The sequence below is a fragment of the Pavona decussata genome, unplaced genomic scaffold (assembly GCF_977016875.1).
Source record: "Pavona decussata unplaced genomic scaffold, jaPavDecu1.1 SCAFFOLD_468, whole genome shotgun sequence".
NCBI lineage: Eukaryota > Metazoa > Cnidaria > Anthozoa > Scleractinia > Agariciidae > Pavona > Pavona decussata.
Genome location: NW_028145806.1, coordinates 2,407,651 through 2,422,500, shown reverse-complemented (window position 1 = coordinate 2,422,500; position 14,850 = coordinate 2,407,651). Strand labels below are relative to the sequence as shown.

Below are 14,850 nucleotides of genomic sequence, written 5' to 3'. Positions count from 1 at the left end.
GAATCAGGCTCTTGATATTTTCCTTGCTTGGCATCTTTCTGCACCCAAACCAATCCAGAAGGTCAATAAGTTCACTGTCCTTGTCGTCGTCATCAGTCTCCCATTCAGTTTCAGGTCTTGTCAACGCCTCCGACACAACTTGTTCCTCGACAGGGGCAAGGTGTTGTTTGAATGACTGCAGAAGTATGTCATCACAAACTTCCTGTTCACCAAACATGGCACTTATGACAAATGCCTTGCTTAACATCACTGGAAAGTATCCAAGATCTAGGTACCCTTTCGCAATAATTCAGCCAACAGCAGCCCATTCCTCGCTCTGGAAATCGTGCCTCAAACAAGGAACCCTCCCTCTTTCTCCTAGGGTGCACGATATATGGAACTCGTTCCAAAAAATTGATAGCGCGTCACGGTAAATGCCTTTCACATCTACACCCCTTTCATCCTTTCCTTGCCCATCGACCATAATGATCCTCAGTTCGCAAGACATTATGGTGTCATCACAAAATTCTTTTAGGAGGTCTTGCAGGACATGGGAGCATCTCACCCTCAAAACCCTGGTGATGAAGCACAAATATTTGTTGATTATAATGGTGTCCAGATTTGGGATAGTCTCCTACTGACTTTAAAAGTACTAATCAAAACCCAATTTAACTCCGAATTACAGAAATTACTTCTCAAAATCCTTGAAACTGAAGATGGTTATATTAAGTCTCCTAAATTGAACAATCCATCCTGAACATAATATATTAACAACATATTACCACTATGCCTTATTCCATTATAATATAAATATAGATATGTGAAGTCCTGTGCCAAACACTACAGTACGTCAAAGAGTCTTAGGATCAATACTTTTGTATTCTTTTTTTTTTCTTCCTTTCCTTGAGCCCGCCTCGAGTAGCTTGATAGCTACCAGCTGCTTCTCAAGTCTTTGTGTGTAATTTTATTGTTTATCCAATCAAGTTGTTGTTGCTGTAATTTCCTACAGTATCCACCCCAAATCTACTAACTAGGAATATGAAACAGCCAAAATATATCATGACATAAAATGTGTTGTTGATATTAAATTATTTCCCCCCCCCCCCCCCCCCAAAAAAAAAAAAAACTTGACTTCAGCTTATCAATGAACCAGGGACCAGTTGGTATAATAAAACCTTTTTTTAGTTGTGCAGGTCTTTCATGACAGAAATGGGTGAGCATATCAGGCTCTTCAGTTACCCCATGAAAGGTAAAGACATTGTAAGAAAGAGCACACAAACTTGGAAACAATACATTCAATTTATCAAATTTTTAGTGAAAAAAAGAAAAGAGAAAAAAGAAAAAGAATAAGAAATTCAAAGTCGACTGGTACCTCTGCTTCTCATTTGCACTGGTAGAATCGGCTGAAACATGATTATTTCCTCTATCGTCACCCGCACCCTGACTGTTTCCTCCTCCATCACCAGGACCCTGTCAATTTCCACTTTCATCAGGCATTCCCTGGTCGTTTGTGGCCTCATGATTCCTTCCATCGTTGTTTCCACCTTCGACAACCAAGCTCTGGTCATTTTGACTTCCTTCAGTAGATCTCTGGTCATTAGTACATCCACTAGCTGCCCAATGGTAATTTTGTTCCGACAATGATTGATTAGGATGTGTGGGTGTTGACATCTAGGTAATAAGACAAAGGCCCAGTTAGAGTTGCAAGGAGTGAAACATTCTGTCTTATCATTCATAGCAATGTAACCAACATTACAAAAATTTAGGAACCAAACCGAAACTTGAAGGTGCAGTGATTGTCATACTGATTTCACTTTCTTCATATAAATAAGAAACCCAAGTTATGGATCAATACTATGAAGAAAAAACTTGCCAATTGTATCATTTTTGGACAGAACAGTACACTTACCAGTTGTGTTGTCATCCGAGGAAGATAATGTTGGCGGGAGAGGCGCCCTTTGTCATCTGAACTCCTTTTTCTTTTAGCTTTCTGTAAAAATATATTTTCTTTTGGATTACAGAAGTATGCTCAATCAGCTGTAAATGTATTTGGTTAAATGGCCACAATAATTATTGGCCCTCACTGGTGGGAATGATAACTCAAGATTCATTACCAACTAAGGTAGGATAAAGCAAAGAAAAACTTCTATTAGGTATATAATTATGCTTTACAAGGATGCCACATTTAAAAGAAAGTGAAAATTACTTTCCTCCTGCTCCTTATCCTTATAATAATCACTGTACATAACCATTATTATTGTTGTTGTCGTTGTTGTTATTATTATTATTATTACCATTATTGACATTTTCAAAGCAAAGTAAATTCCAACCCAAATTCTAGAACCCTCACTTGTGTTTGCATTTTAAACATGGGCCTCATTGTATCACATGTCAAAAATGCCTGAGATTTGAAAAGATGATGTATATCTAGTCATATCTAGTAGGATCATACTTAACTATAAAGTAAGTAGACCCTAAGTACGAAAGGAGCTCGAGTATACTTGGAATACCATATTGCTTACCAACACTGATAAGCGTTCATATTTAAAATTCTAAGTACGGCTTAAAGTAATGGGCCTGTCAGTCAAATTACGTTCCAAACTAGTCAAGCATTTGTAGAGTGCTTTTATCCTTCAATATCAGATAGATGTGCCCATTGGTGAAGAATGCGTGGATGTTGGTCGTTATCTGTCCGCCGCAAACAAAACACTAAACTTTCTGGTTGGTTTAGATGGTGTTAAGTATGCAAACATGTTAGAGGGAGCTTCCAATTCTTATGAATTTCTTAGATTTTTAGATGAAGCTTCACAAGCAGAAGATTTTGTTACACAACGCCCTGTGTTGCAGGTTGATGACATTATTGTTGTCGATAACTTAGCTTTACATCACGGTGAAGCTGAACGAGCACTGAGAGATTTTTTTAATCACATAGGAATTGAACCCTTTTTTCTCCCAGTCTATTCACCAGACCTTAACCCAGTGGAAGAAGTTTTTTCAAAGTTGAAATATTTGTTAAAGCACAGGTGCCAAGACTCTGTGTTTGAAAATTTAGAATATGCAGTGTTATGAGCGGTTGGGGATATAACAGCAGCCGACCTGTATGGATACTACAGGCATGCAGGATATCTGATCTGAAGTCATGGTTTCATCTATTTCAAGCTGGCTCTGAAAGAAAAACTTTCGCGCTTTTTGTTCGGGTACTGGATGAAAGCTCAGCCATGAACCATTTTAGTGTTTTCTGAGTTTTGGGTTCTTGCCGAATATTCCTGAAAACTGACACCGTTGTTTATCATTTCCGTCCACTTCCACCCGTAGTGGTTTCTGTTGTGTTGAAATCTATTTCAAAACTCACCATATGATGAGGGGCATAAACCTTGGCAAACATTGGAAAAGCCTATTAACGTGAAGTTTGAATGTCTTCTTTTAGTACATGGTTTAGTTCCTGGTTGTCGCAAGTTTTAACATTTTGTTAAACCATTGTCTTTATGCGTAATGAGCTTTATAGACTGCCAAAATTTAAGTGCAAAAACGTTTTCCAAGAGGAAATTATACAAAAGGGACGCTATCAGTGAGGACACTTGAACTTGAACATGCGAAAGGTAAAAGTGTGAAAACTGAAAGTGCATGTGACGATGTTTATGGTGCAAAGATGAATGGGTAGATAAAAAAAGTTGACAGGAAAAACTACACAGTTCTATAAAAAATAAAATATAAAAAAAGTTCTGTTTAAAACTCTTGGCTAATGCGGTACCTGCGACTTCAGATTTTGTCTTGCATATCAAAGTCAAATACGGAAATAACGAATTCAAGCAAACTTCGAACCTTAAAAACCCTTTTAGACTCGAGATTTGAATATTTCGAAGGTCGCATTTGTAGCAAATTTGAAATCTACAGCCAACACTTTTTGTGGTTATGGCCTTTTTTTAAAATTTATTTTATTTTATCATTGCCCCTGAAGAAAAAATCACACAAACATTGTACGCGGAATAAATTACAAACAAAGTTCTCTGAATAACTCTAGTGAAACTCCGGCAATCTTAACTGTTGTTTTTGTAGCAAGTGTTTCCATGAAACTTGAACAAAACTAGGGAAACATGAAGAAGGAAACGTCGGCGTTGTTCCTTGCGTCAAAAACACAAACAAACAAACAAACAAAACCAAAAACACGGAACCGCTTGCCATGCAGGCAGGCAAACTAAAATTCTCTCAAACCTTTTAACAGCACGTCTAACATACTAACAGTGAACTTCTACCAAGTAAGAAGTAAACTTATTAAGTTTCCGCAATGTTCTAACTTATCCAACAATCAATGTGCAACAACAACGATAACAGAATGCAAAAAAACGTGAAGCATGGCTTACTGCGCAAAAAGAGTGATCGGAACAAAACCACTTAACAGAGTCAAGTGCTCACAAGATTGACTTCACATCTTCCATTATATATTACCGCTACCTTGAGCATCCATTTTGAATAGAGGGAAGAATATCTGCTGCCTCTTTTGCCTCCTCACATCTTTTAGTAGCATGCATTGGATTTGGAGCTAATGGCGGGTCATCAGTCAGTGATAATCTAGTTGCCATTGACATCTGCTTGTCCTCTTCTTCTCTAGATCTTGGAAGCAGGTTGTCGAAGCTTAAACTCCTTTCCGCTCTGTTCAATCGTCCTGCTCGGTCAGGAAAAGTAATTCCAAAGCTTGTCAGTACTTTATGCGTTGCAGGCTGCTTGTGCTTGTTTTCTGAGCTCACATGTGATGGAATGGAGACGCTAAGGCGCTTTTCATCTTTAAGATGTTTTTGTTGACTTATTATAGATTCCAAATCTTTGCGTCTGGGCGGGCCACTGCTCTTTAATTTTTTCTTCACATATGCAACTCTTGCTGAAGCTGTAACCAGTTTTTAGAATTGTTTTGAACGTATTTATGGGGAAACTCTTCAAGCAAAGTTTCCTCTACGTGTTTACTCAAAGAACTATTTACTCGAGAGAATGCCACTTCGCGTCTTTTCAAATCCAGCTCTATTTTCGCGGCAGCCGTTTCTATTGCTGCTATTTCCCTTTGTTGTCCTGAAACTCCTGTTTTTCATCTGGATGCCTACTCAACTCTCCACAGAAAAACACTGATTCACATTTTGCCATGCGGCAGGTGCGAACTGTGTGATTTCTTTTATGGCAATTACTACAGTGTTGCCCGGTATTTCTGAGCGTGGAAGCTTCGTCTCTTATTTTGGCATAGGTTTGTTCAAGTTCTTTTTTTTAGCGCTTGCTTCCTCACGTTTAAATTCTTACTCTTGCCTCTTTTCCTCGATGAACCTTTCAGATGGGCTAAGTAACTGACGCCTGCTTCTCGAAATAGAAACGTCGCTTGTTTTCGGCACTCAATACTTGTCCGCATCATGGTTTGAGCCCAAGGTAGAGAGTTTTTTCCGAGGAGGAGATTTCAAATTGGATTCAGGGCTTTGCAACTGCTGTGTTGACTTTGTATGACGCTTCAAGCCGCTTTTTACTCTCCCGTGCATTCTTAGCCGAGCAATCGTGTTCATGCCTAGTCTTTTGTGGCCTTCAGGGGCAAATGTAGATCTTCTTCTGTCAGATACCGCGCAGACAATGTTGAGGTGAACCCTTTCTTCCTTAACTCCCTGCATATTGTAAAAGATCACATTTAATATTCGACAGAAACTTCTCTATTGATTTCCTGTCGTTCATTGTAATTTTCAAAACTACAAAAGACAAGATTCCCATACAAGTTGGAGCTGACTTTGCTTCCCTTCAAGTGTTTGCGTAAGTGGCGCCAAAATGTTACCCAGTGGGCGGGTAAACTTTGAAGTTTGATTGTCAAAACTTTGAATTTTGATTGGCCAGCAGAACGTTTTTGTCATGCATTTGGACAGGTAGTTGCCAGCGACAGTATTATTATTTTTTCTTTTCAGGGAGGTATCCCATTACCTGACCTCAAACAAGCTAAACTGACCCATTAATACTGTCAGGTAACGATCGAGTGTTAATATAATAAAAAACCCTTTCCCAAATTTGCTCACCTTTTCTGGGTGTCTCAAAAACGAAGACCTCTAAAACGAAGACCTTAAGACCCGGAAGAGTCGAAAACTAAGTCCCCCAAAATTTCCAAGTGTAAGTACAAAAAAATGAAATAATATGAAAAATACATTAATTTATTCCTCAAGTGAAATTTAATTCCTTCCTGTGGTCCTACCATGGTTATCCACCATCTTGAGCCGAGTAACCGCATTCCCATGGAATACTGACCGGAAGTGCATTTGCCGCTCCACTGGGCCGGAAGCGCATTTCCGAGCGTCTCAGTTGCACTGCTGGGTTTTTATTTAATTACCAACTATCAAAGAAACGAGTGTTGACTCCCTTCTTCTCAGAATTGCAACCACGCGATCGTGAGAGCAAAACAAATAAAGCCTAGGCTTTCTATTGTAAAAGTTGCTGTAATGGTTTTAAGGGTTTCTTAAAGTGTTTAGCGTTTATGCTAGTAGATTATTTGAACATAATCTGTGAGCCTCGCAGGGGGTCGCCTTTGTCTCTGTGACCTCCGCAGGCCTCCGTCGTTCGCGCCTGGGGTTTTGGGATCTTCGTCTTGGGTCGGAACTTCAGCTTGTTCTGCAGAGAAGTCCTCTGCCTGGAAGTCCTCCTGTTCTCTTCGATCTCCCTCAGCTTTCAGGGTTTTTGGGATGATTTTGAACATAGATGAGTTCCAGGCTATGGACTTGGGACTGTCGCTAGCTGTAACCATAGATCCTTTCTTTTCCTCTACAACGAGGGGTTCTGGATTAAAAAGGAGTGATTAGTTTGTTTTTCTTTGCTTGTCTCACAAGCACTGTATCGCCTGGTTTGACATCGCTTGGTTTTGTGCCAGTTTCGAGTCTGCATATGCCTTGATCTTTGACTTCTGTTCTGCATCTCTCTCTGCCATAGTCTTCCAAGTCTCCTAGAGGGCATTCTGTCTAGCTGATGCTGGTAATACTTCTGGCAGGGTGCTCTTGAGTTTCCTTCCATTCAGTGCTTCATTTGAAGATACATTTGCGGTTGTGTGCAGTGTCGCACGATACTTTCTGTGAAATTTCTACGGTTCCTGTTTCCAATTCTTGCCTTCAACAACAGCAGTTTGCACACACTTCTCAAGATTTGGCATGAAGCGTACTGCCTCGCCATTGGCTCTCGGCCAAAGAGGTTAAACTTTCCTGTGATGGAATCCTACATACTTTGCAAAGTTGCCAAACTCTACTCCGTGAAATGGGGGCCCATTATCGGGTCTTCAGCTCGTCGGAGATTCCTTGCCTTGCAAATATGGCATCGAGCCTCGAGATGATAGATTTGGCTAATGTAGACTTGACGATCTTAACTTCTGGGAAGTGGCTGTATTCGTCAATGACCACTAGGAGATAGTCACCCGAAGGGAATGGTCCAAAGAAATCCATTGCCAGCATTTTCCATGGTCCACTTGGTAGCGGCGTCATCTGTAGAGGTACAATTGGCGATGACTTGCTTGGAGTTGCTGCTTGGCACGCTAGGCAGTTATCTAGTTTTTCTTTCAACAATCTTGTCTATCCCAGGGAACCAGACGCGCTTTGTCTTTACGATTCCTTGATGTCCCACATACGCGAGCTCTAGAGCTCATTCTCTCAGCTTGCTCGGGACAACGATTCTGTTACCTCTCAGTACCACTCCACTGTAGATCAGTAACTCCTCCTTGAGTCTTTTGTAGTCTGTTATCTCGGAATCGGTCCAGCAGTCTCTCTCGATTGCCTTGATCAGTGACTGGAGTGTAGGGTCTTTCTTTGTTTCAGCCTGAATCTCTTGAAGTGTCATAGCCTTTGGTATGGCGTTGGTGCAATCATAGTTCACATATGCGTCGGCAACGTTCCTCTCTGCAGTTGCTTGGTGATTGGGGTGTCTGCTCATGAAGTCGGCGCGGTTCTCGACATCTTTTGTAGGGTGATACACCAAGTGACAGTTGTACGGCATCAACCTTAGCTTCCATCGGTCCATGTGGACTGAAGTAGGCTTGTGACTCTTAAAGATGCCTAGGAGTGGCTTGTGATCTGTCACGATTGTAAACTCAGACCTGTAAAGGTAAAAATGAAAGTTTTCCAGAGTCCACACGATCGCTAGCATTTCCCTCTCAGTTTGTGAGTATCTGGACTCCACGTCGAATAGTGCTTGACTCGCATAGCTGATAACCGTGCCTTCCTGCACTAGTAATCCTCCAAGACCGACAGGGCTTGTGTCCACTATCACTTTGGTCTCTTGAACAGGATTGAAGTATGACATGACATTACTCTTAGTCAGACTGTCCTTGGGTTTGTCAAATGCGTGTTGCTGTTCGTCTGACCATTGCCAAGGTGTCTCCTTCTTGGTGAGAGCCCGTAATGCTGCCATGATTGTGGCATATTCTGCGATATGGCGCGAGACGTACTAGGCCATGCCTAGTAACGACCTGACTTCGCTTGCATTTTCTGGTTCGCTCGTGTTCGTGATGGCCTCTATTTTCTCAGGATCGGCTCTAATTCCTTCGCTGCTGAAAATATGTCCGTAGAACATGACCTCACTCCTTGAGAAACTACACTTCTCTTCGTTCAGACGTATGTCGTGTTGAAGTCTGGTAAGGACACCATAGAGATTCTGATCATGCTCTGCTATAGTCGCTCCGAACCTGATAATGTCATCAGAGATATTCTTACAGCTTGGTAGGCCTGTAAGTATTCCCTCAATTGCATTCTAGAGGATCTCTGATGCGGCATTTGTTCCGAACAACAGATGTTTGTATCTTCTCAGGCCTACATGAGTGCTGAATGTCGTAATGTGGGGACTCTCTGGTTCTAGCTCAAGTTGACGGTATCCGGAGGATAGGTCCAGCTTGCTGAAGACAGTTGCGCCATTCAGATTGGCGACTAGATAGTCTATAGTTGCCACTAGGTGCTTCTCACGTTTTACCGCCTTATCAGCTTCTCGCATGTCTACGCATAATCTGATTTGTTCAGAGCTCCTTGGGACCACTAGGATGGGGCACACCCGTGGGGTTGGGCCTGTAACCTTCTCGATAATGTCTAGGCTCTCTAGTCTCTCCAACTCCTTTTCCAAGTCTTTTCTTACGTGAAAGGGGATTCGGTGGTGTGGTTGTTGTTTGGGCTGCACATCAGGGTCTATATAAAGCTTGACTACCTTTCCTCTCGCTTTGCCGATGCTGCCAAAGAGATCTCTAAATTCTCCGCTCGAAAGGTATTGGGGACCAGTCTTGTCGATTCCCACTTGGTTGACAATTTTCAGGAGTCCTAGCCTCTGTGCAGTGTCGTATCCTTGGAGATTTCCTGAATTGCCTTAAACGACGTGCAGAGTCGCTGATGTGGTGTTGGATTTTGCAGTTAGCTTGGTGTAAATGGTTCGTAACAGGGGTAGGGGTGTGGATGATCCATAGGAGAAAATTCGGCGCTTGGCTTACTCTAGGGGTTTTGCTTTGCCTGCGTAAATTCTTTTGTAGGATACTTTGTCGACGAGATTAATTGAAGCTCTGGAATCCAGCATCAGTTCTAGGTATTCTCTGTCAACTTTCAGCAGAGAACGATGACCGGACGATCCAAATCAAAGAAAACAGCTGGCGCCAGGTGGACGACTAATAGAGAGAACCAAAAAGGGGAAAAAACTTGAGTTCACAATGAAGACGAACAGAACGCTCAGACAAAAGGTACAAATATGCAGACTTAGTGGTATGGGAAAAAAACATTACAAAAATGGATACCCTTACCAATGCCCTAAGAGCCAGAGGTGAAGGAACCATTACAAGAACGCCAGGCCAAAACAAGTTCATGATAAAACGGGGGAAGAGAATCAGAAACAAAGAAAAAAGGAAATGAAAAGACCATCTGGGGAGGGACAGTAAAAGCAACAGAAAACCAATAAACCAAAAATGAAGACCAAGACGCCGGAGAGATGACAAAACGGCGGACCCACTGGACACGCAGGGCCCAGATCTTGGCCTGACAATTGACAACAGAAAAACCACCCAAAAAATTGGGGTGGTAGACCACCTGACGCTGGACAAGATCACGCTTGCCATTCCAAAAAAACTTAAAAACTAGGGAGTTTAACTCCAAAATAACCCAAGGGGGGACGGGGATCAAAGAGGCCACGTACCAGACACGAGACAGGGCCAAGGCATTGATGACAAGAGCCCTGCCACGGAAGGAAAGAGAACGCTGCCGCCAGGAATTGAGAACATTCTCGACCACAGTGATGTGGGGACGCCAGTTCACCTCGTCCGAATTCCCAGGGCCAAGAAACACACCAAGTACCTTGATCTTAATAGACGTCCAAGAAATGGTAACTGGAGCATCAGTCCTGCCATTCCAAGAACCAAGCCAAAGGCCTTCACTCTTTGAAAGGTTAAGTTTGGCCCCCGACCCCCTTTCATAAAGATCGTAGACATCAAAAACCTCATCAATCGCCCGATCAGAAACAACAATAAGGGATGTATCGTCAGCATACCGAAAAATGCAGGGAAGAGGAGACGAAAAACCGGGGAGAGAGAGACCAGCGATATGAGGGTTGGCTCGGATGGAACAAGCCAACACCTCGGCGACAAGAACATACAAGAGGGGCAACAGAGGACAACCCTGACGAACCCCATGAGAAAAGGAAAAAAAGGAAGAGATGTGGCCATTAACATTGACAGTGCTCTGGACATCGGAGTAAAACAACATGACCCATTGGATGAACGAGGGGCCATAACCCATGGTAACGGGAGTGGAACAGAGAAAACCGCAATCCACCCTGTCAAACGCCTTTTCTTGGTCCAGAGAGAGGATAGCTGCTGGAACACCAGTAGAAGAGCAAAAATTAACCACATCATGAAGAAAGGAGACGTTCTCGCCAATAAACTGACCAGGAATGCCACAAGATTGGTCTCTCTCAACCACCAGGTGAAGAACCTTCAACAAGCGCGCAGCAATAGCTCGTGAAGCAATTTTATAGTCAACATTAAGAAGGGTAATGGGTCTCCAGTTACGAGGATCTAAACGATCACCTTTCTTGTAAGAAAGGGAAATAACACCACGCTGCTGACTAGAGGACGACAAACCAGAAGAAAAAGAAGAATTAAAGACACGAACCAAATCAACACCAAGCACAGGCCAATACTTAACATTAAATTCCATGGGAAAGCCATCACACCCTGGCGCCTTTCCATGAGCCATACCCTTCAAGGCAGTCAGACACTCCCCCAGGGTGAGAAGGCCTTCACAACACTGATTATCAACATCAGAAAGAGAAGAAGTAACATGAGAAAAGAGATCAGACTGAGCGGCGGGGTCACAAGGCTCAGACGAAAAAAGATCACGGTAAAAGGACAAAGATCCTCGGAACTGGAGACAAGAGAACTGTCCGCAGCACGCAAAGCAGCAATATGGCAGTCAGTGAAACATTTCTTTTCAAGACGAAAGAAGTAAGAGGAAGAGGACTCCCCCTCCTCAGTCCATTTAACACAAGGGCGGACTTGCACCCCACGAGCAGCCTCTAAATCAAGTACCTGTAAGCAATCCAGAGTGGAATGGTATGGGCCAACGGAAGAGGCTCGACCAGAATCCACCTGGCCTTTTCAATGGCTGACAAGACAGGTAAGCAAATTACGCTCAAGATTCTTTGACCGGAAACGATTAGAACAAAAAGAAACATTCAGACCTTTGATTTTAGACTTCCCTGCATCCCACCACTGAGCGAGAGAAGGGAAACAATTCATACAACGACGCCACAAAGACCAAAAGTCAGTGATGGGCTCAACATATTCATCATCATCCAAGACGGAAACATTAAGCTTCCAAAGACCAGGGCCATGAGGGACCACCTCAGGAATTTAGAGGGACAACAATAAAGCACAATGGTCAGAAAAAGGGCAAGACACAGTATCACAAAAAGAAACGAAAGGAACCCAAGCAAACGGCACACCAAAAAGATCAATAAGAGAAGCACAGGAATGGTCCTACCTGGCCCAGGTGAAGCTAGAAGAAGACAGGTCAAGGTAGCGCCACACATCCTCAACACAACAAGAGTCATAAAGGCGACGGAGGGCAACAGAGCTCTCTCTCAAAGTGTCATCAGGAGAACAGCCAACCCTATCCAAAAGGCGATCAAAAACAGCATTAAAGTCACCAGCGAGGATGGTGGGGACAGGGGGGTCAATTTGGGGGATCAAATCATCAAAGAACTGGTCTCTAGCAGGATTCCTGTTAGGGGGATACACAGAACAGACTCTGAAAACAGAATCACAAAAAGAAAACTCAGCTAAAAGAAAACGACCATCAGAATCACACCACGAATTAACAAGGGACAACGAAGGATGATAAAGAATTATGGAACCACAAGACCTGACAGAGCCAGGGGACACAACAGAAAAAAACCCGCACAACGGAACCACATTTGACACTCGCTGTCAGAGGAACAATGACAATCCTGAAGACAAACAACATCAACAGACGGAAGGGAACGAAGATACTGCACGAGACTAGCCCTCTTGTCAGAATCACGAAGACCGTTCACGTTAATGGAAATAACATTAAGAGCCATAAGTAGGGTAAATAAAAGGTTAACCGCCATGAACAATAATGAATATGAGGTCCAAACTATTTCTTCCTACGGACAGGAATGGCCGAGGGTAAGGTTGGCATCTTATGTTTCCCAGAAGGGGGACACGGCGATGTCTGCCGAGAACCCTTAGAGCGCGAACGAGAACGTGAAGACTCTAAGGCAGACCCACTTACAGCAAAAGATCGACGAGAACGACAAACTCAGAGGAATCAGAGGCCATAGCAACATCAGAAACCAACTCAGATGAAGGCTCCCGAACACCAGGTTCAGGAGGAGCAGACGAGACATTGGCCAAAGAATCCTCAGAGGAATCTGAGACCACAACAGAAGAATCAACCAACTCAAGAGGCAAAGGATCCAAAACAACGGCCAGAGAGTCCACAGAGGAAGCAGAGGCCACGACAGGAGAGACAACCAACTCAGGGGACAAACTACCATGGCGGCTTTTAGCACAGGATATAGCGTTTTCTGGATTTCTTCCACCTCTTTAGGAAAGTCATCAGAAATTCCAAAGTTGCAGCCTCTCGTAAGATTTTTGATGAAGGACTTGATAAACTGTTTATCGTGAAAGGTCGGAGAGTTTGACAATGATAGGACGTGGTTTGACATTTGGGGTGTTAGAAGACGCACGACGCAATGATAGCCTATGAACTCTCTCGAAGTGAATATTTACTTCATCTTCCTGAGGAATTGTTAAGTCGTTGCGTAAAAAATTCCAAACTAGTTCGTTTGTATCTTCCTTCGATTCATGTGCATGTTCCTTGATTCCAAAGAATTTCAAATTACCTCTGCGGCTGTGGCACTGTAATTTAATGTGGTGGCATTGTAATTCTGCAAGTTCACATTCGACATGTTGGATAGACGCTTCAATGCTTCATGTCGCTTAGAAACTTTCTCTTGTAAATCTTTCACCTGTTTTACTTCAACTTAGGAACTCTGAAGACTTTCTTGCATGTATTTCTGTTCCTCTTCGAGGGATTTGATTTGGTTCCCACAAATTTCAAGCTCAGGGATTAACTTAAAGAGCCTAGTAAGTTTCTCGTTGATTTCGGTGAGGCAAGCATCGGTTGACTTGCACTTATGGCAGTCATGGCTGTCATCCTTAAAGACCTCGTCGTCCCTTCGAAGAAGGGTGTACAGGTCTAAAGGTCCCAATTATTTGTGGCATATTGATGGGTATGACAAACTAAAACCTTTTGGTTTCTGTGTCCACGGTGCCATAGACGGATATAGTCGAAGGATTTTATGGCTGGAAGTCGCATCTTCGAACAACGACCCAAAAGTAGTAGGTCAGTATTATCTTGACGATGTCAGACTAGTAGGAGCTACTGCTCGCATTATTCGGGGAGACAGGGGAACAGAGAAAGGTAACATCGCTGCCGCCCAGCGTTTCTTTCGCAGGTCCTCTTCTGACGAATTTTCTGGCGAAAAATGTTTCATGTACGGAAAATCAACTTCCAACCAAAGAATAGAAGCATGGTGGGGACGTTTGAAACAAGGGTGTGCTGAATGGTGGATTCAGTTTTTCAAGTTTTACAGTGATTATAACATCATACACCGAGAATGCCTCAAATTCTGGTTTATGGATTTGATACAAAGTGAACTACACAGAGTTGCCCTGGAGTGGAACGTTCATAGAATTCGCCCATCTACTAATCTGGAATCTCCATCTGGAGAGCCAGATGTTCTTTACTTCCTTCCGACGTTTTTAGGTGTCCAGGATTATTGTACTCCGGTTCATTTGGAAGAAATCGAAATTGCTGAGGATATGTGCGCAGTGCAGCGGCAAGCGAAAGGATGTTGTCCATCTTTAAAAGCACTTGCAGAGATGATAATGGAGGATGAAAGACTACAGACACCCTCTACCGCCAACAAGGCTCGCCAGCTGTACTTGGCACTTTTGGACCTTATTGACGACTTGTAATGATAACACACTTTAAGGACGGTGCCTACTAACAAAGAAGTATTTTAGTGTAGTTTATGACTATGCGGGGAAAGTAGATCTTTGCAAGGGCTATTGGAATCCAAAAAGAAAATTGGGGGTAACCACACTTTTTCAGAGATAATTAAGCAATTGTTATTATAGCAACAGTAAAAGTCCTAAAGCAATGACGCCACAAAAACTAAAGTTATAAAATTATGGGATTTGTTAGTATACTCGGAAAGAGTATGATCGAAAACGCCTACTTGGCAATTTGGGGGCGAGATATAAGCGCTGTTATGCCCCGTGGACTGGAACTGAAACAAAATTAGGATTTGTATGGAAAGTTAGGAACT

At 42.8% G+C, this 14,850-nt stretch overlaps 2 protein-coding genes and 2 pseudogenes across 2 annotated transcripts; 2 read left to right on the top strand and 2 right to left on the bottom strand.

Annotated features, from left to right (window-relative positions):
• The window catches only part of LOC146450453 (uncharacterized), a 2,194-nt pseudogene extending 647 nt beyond the window's left edge, over positions 1-1,547 (bottom strand).
• Positions 1,548-2,071: 524 nt separating this feature from the next.
• Positions 2,072-3,048, top strand: LOC146450452 (uncharacterized). Its single transcript, XM_085100535.1, has 2 exons — positions 2,072-2,101; positions 2,623-3,048. The coding sequence occupies exons 1-2, from the start codon at positions 2,072-2,074 to the stop codon at positions 3,046-3,048; spliced, it is 456 nt and encodes a 151-aa protein (XP_084956661.1).
• An 8,920-nt stretch (positions 3,049-11,968) lies between these two features.
• LOC146450451 (uncharacterized) lies at positions 11,969-13,695 on the bottom strand (annotated as a pseudogene).
• A 1-nt stretch (position 13,696) lies between these two features.
• LOC146450450 (uncharacterized) lies at positions 13,697-14,497 on the top strand (the record flags this gene model as incomplete). Its single annotated transcript, XM_085100534.1, has 1 exon — positions 13,697-14,497. A coding segment is annotated over one exon (801 nt), but the record flags the coding sequence as incomplete, so codon positions are not given.
• Positions 14,498-14,850: the final 353 nt, after the last annotated feature.

Coding starts and splice junctions, on each gene's coding strand:
- LOC146450452 (XM_085100535.1), top strand. CDS start 2,072: ATGATAACTCAAGATTCATTACCAACTAAG. Junction 2,102..2,622: donor AAGATTCATTACCAACTAAG/GTAGGATAAAGC, acceptor CTTCAATATCAG/ATAGATGTGCCCATTGGTGA.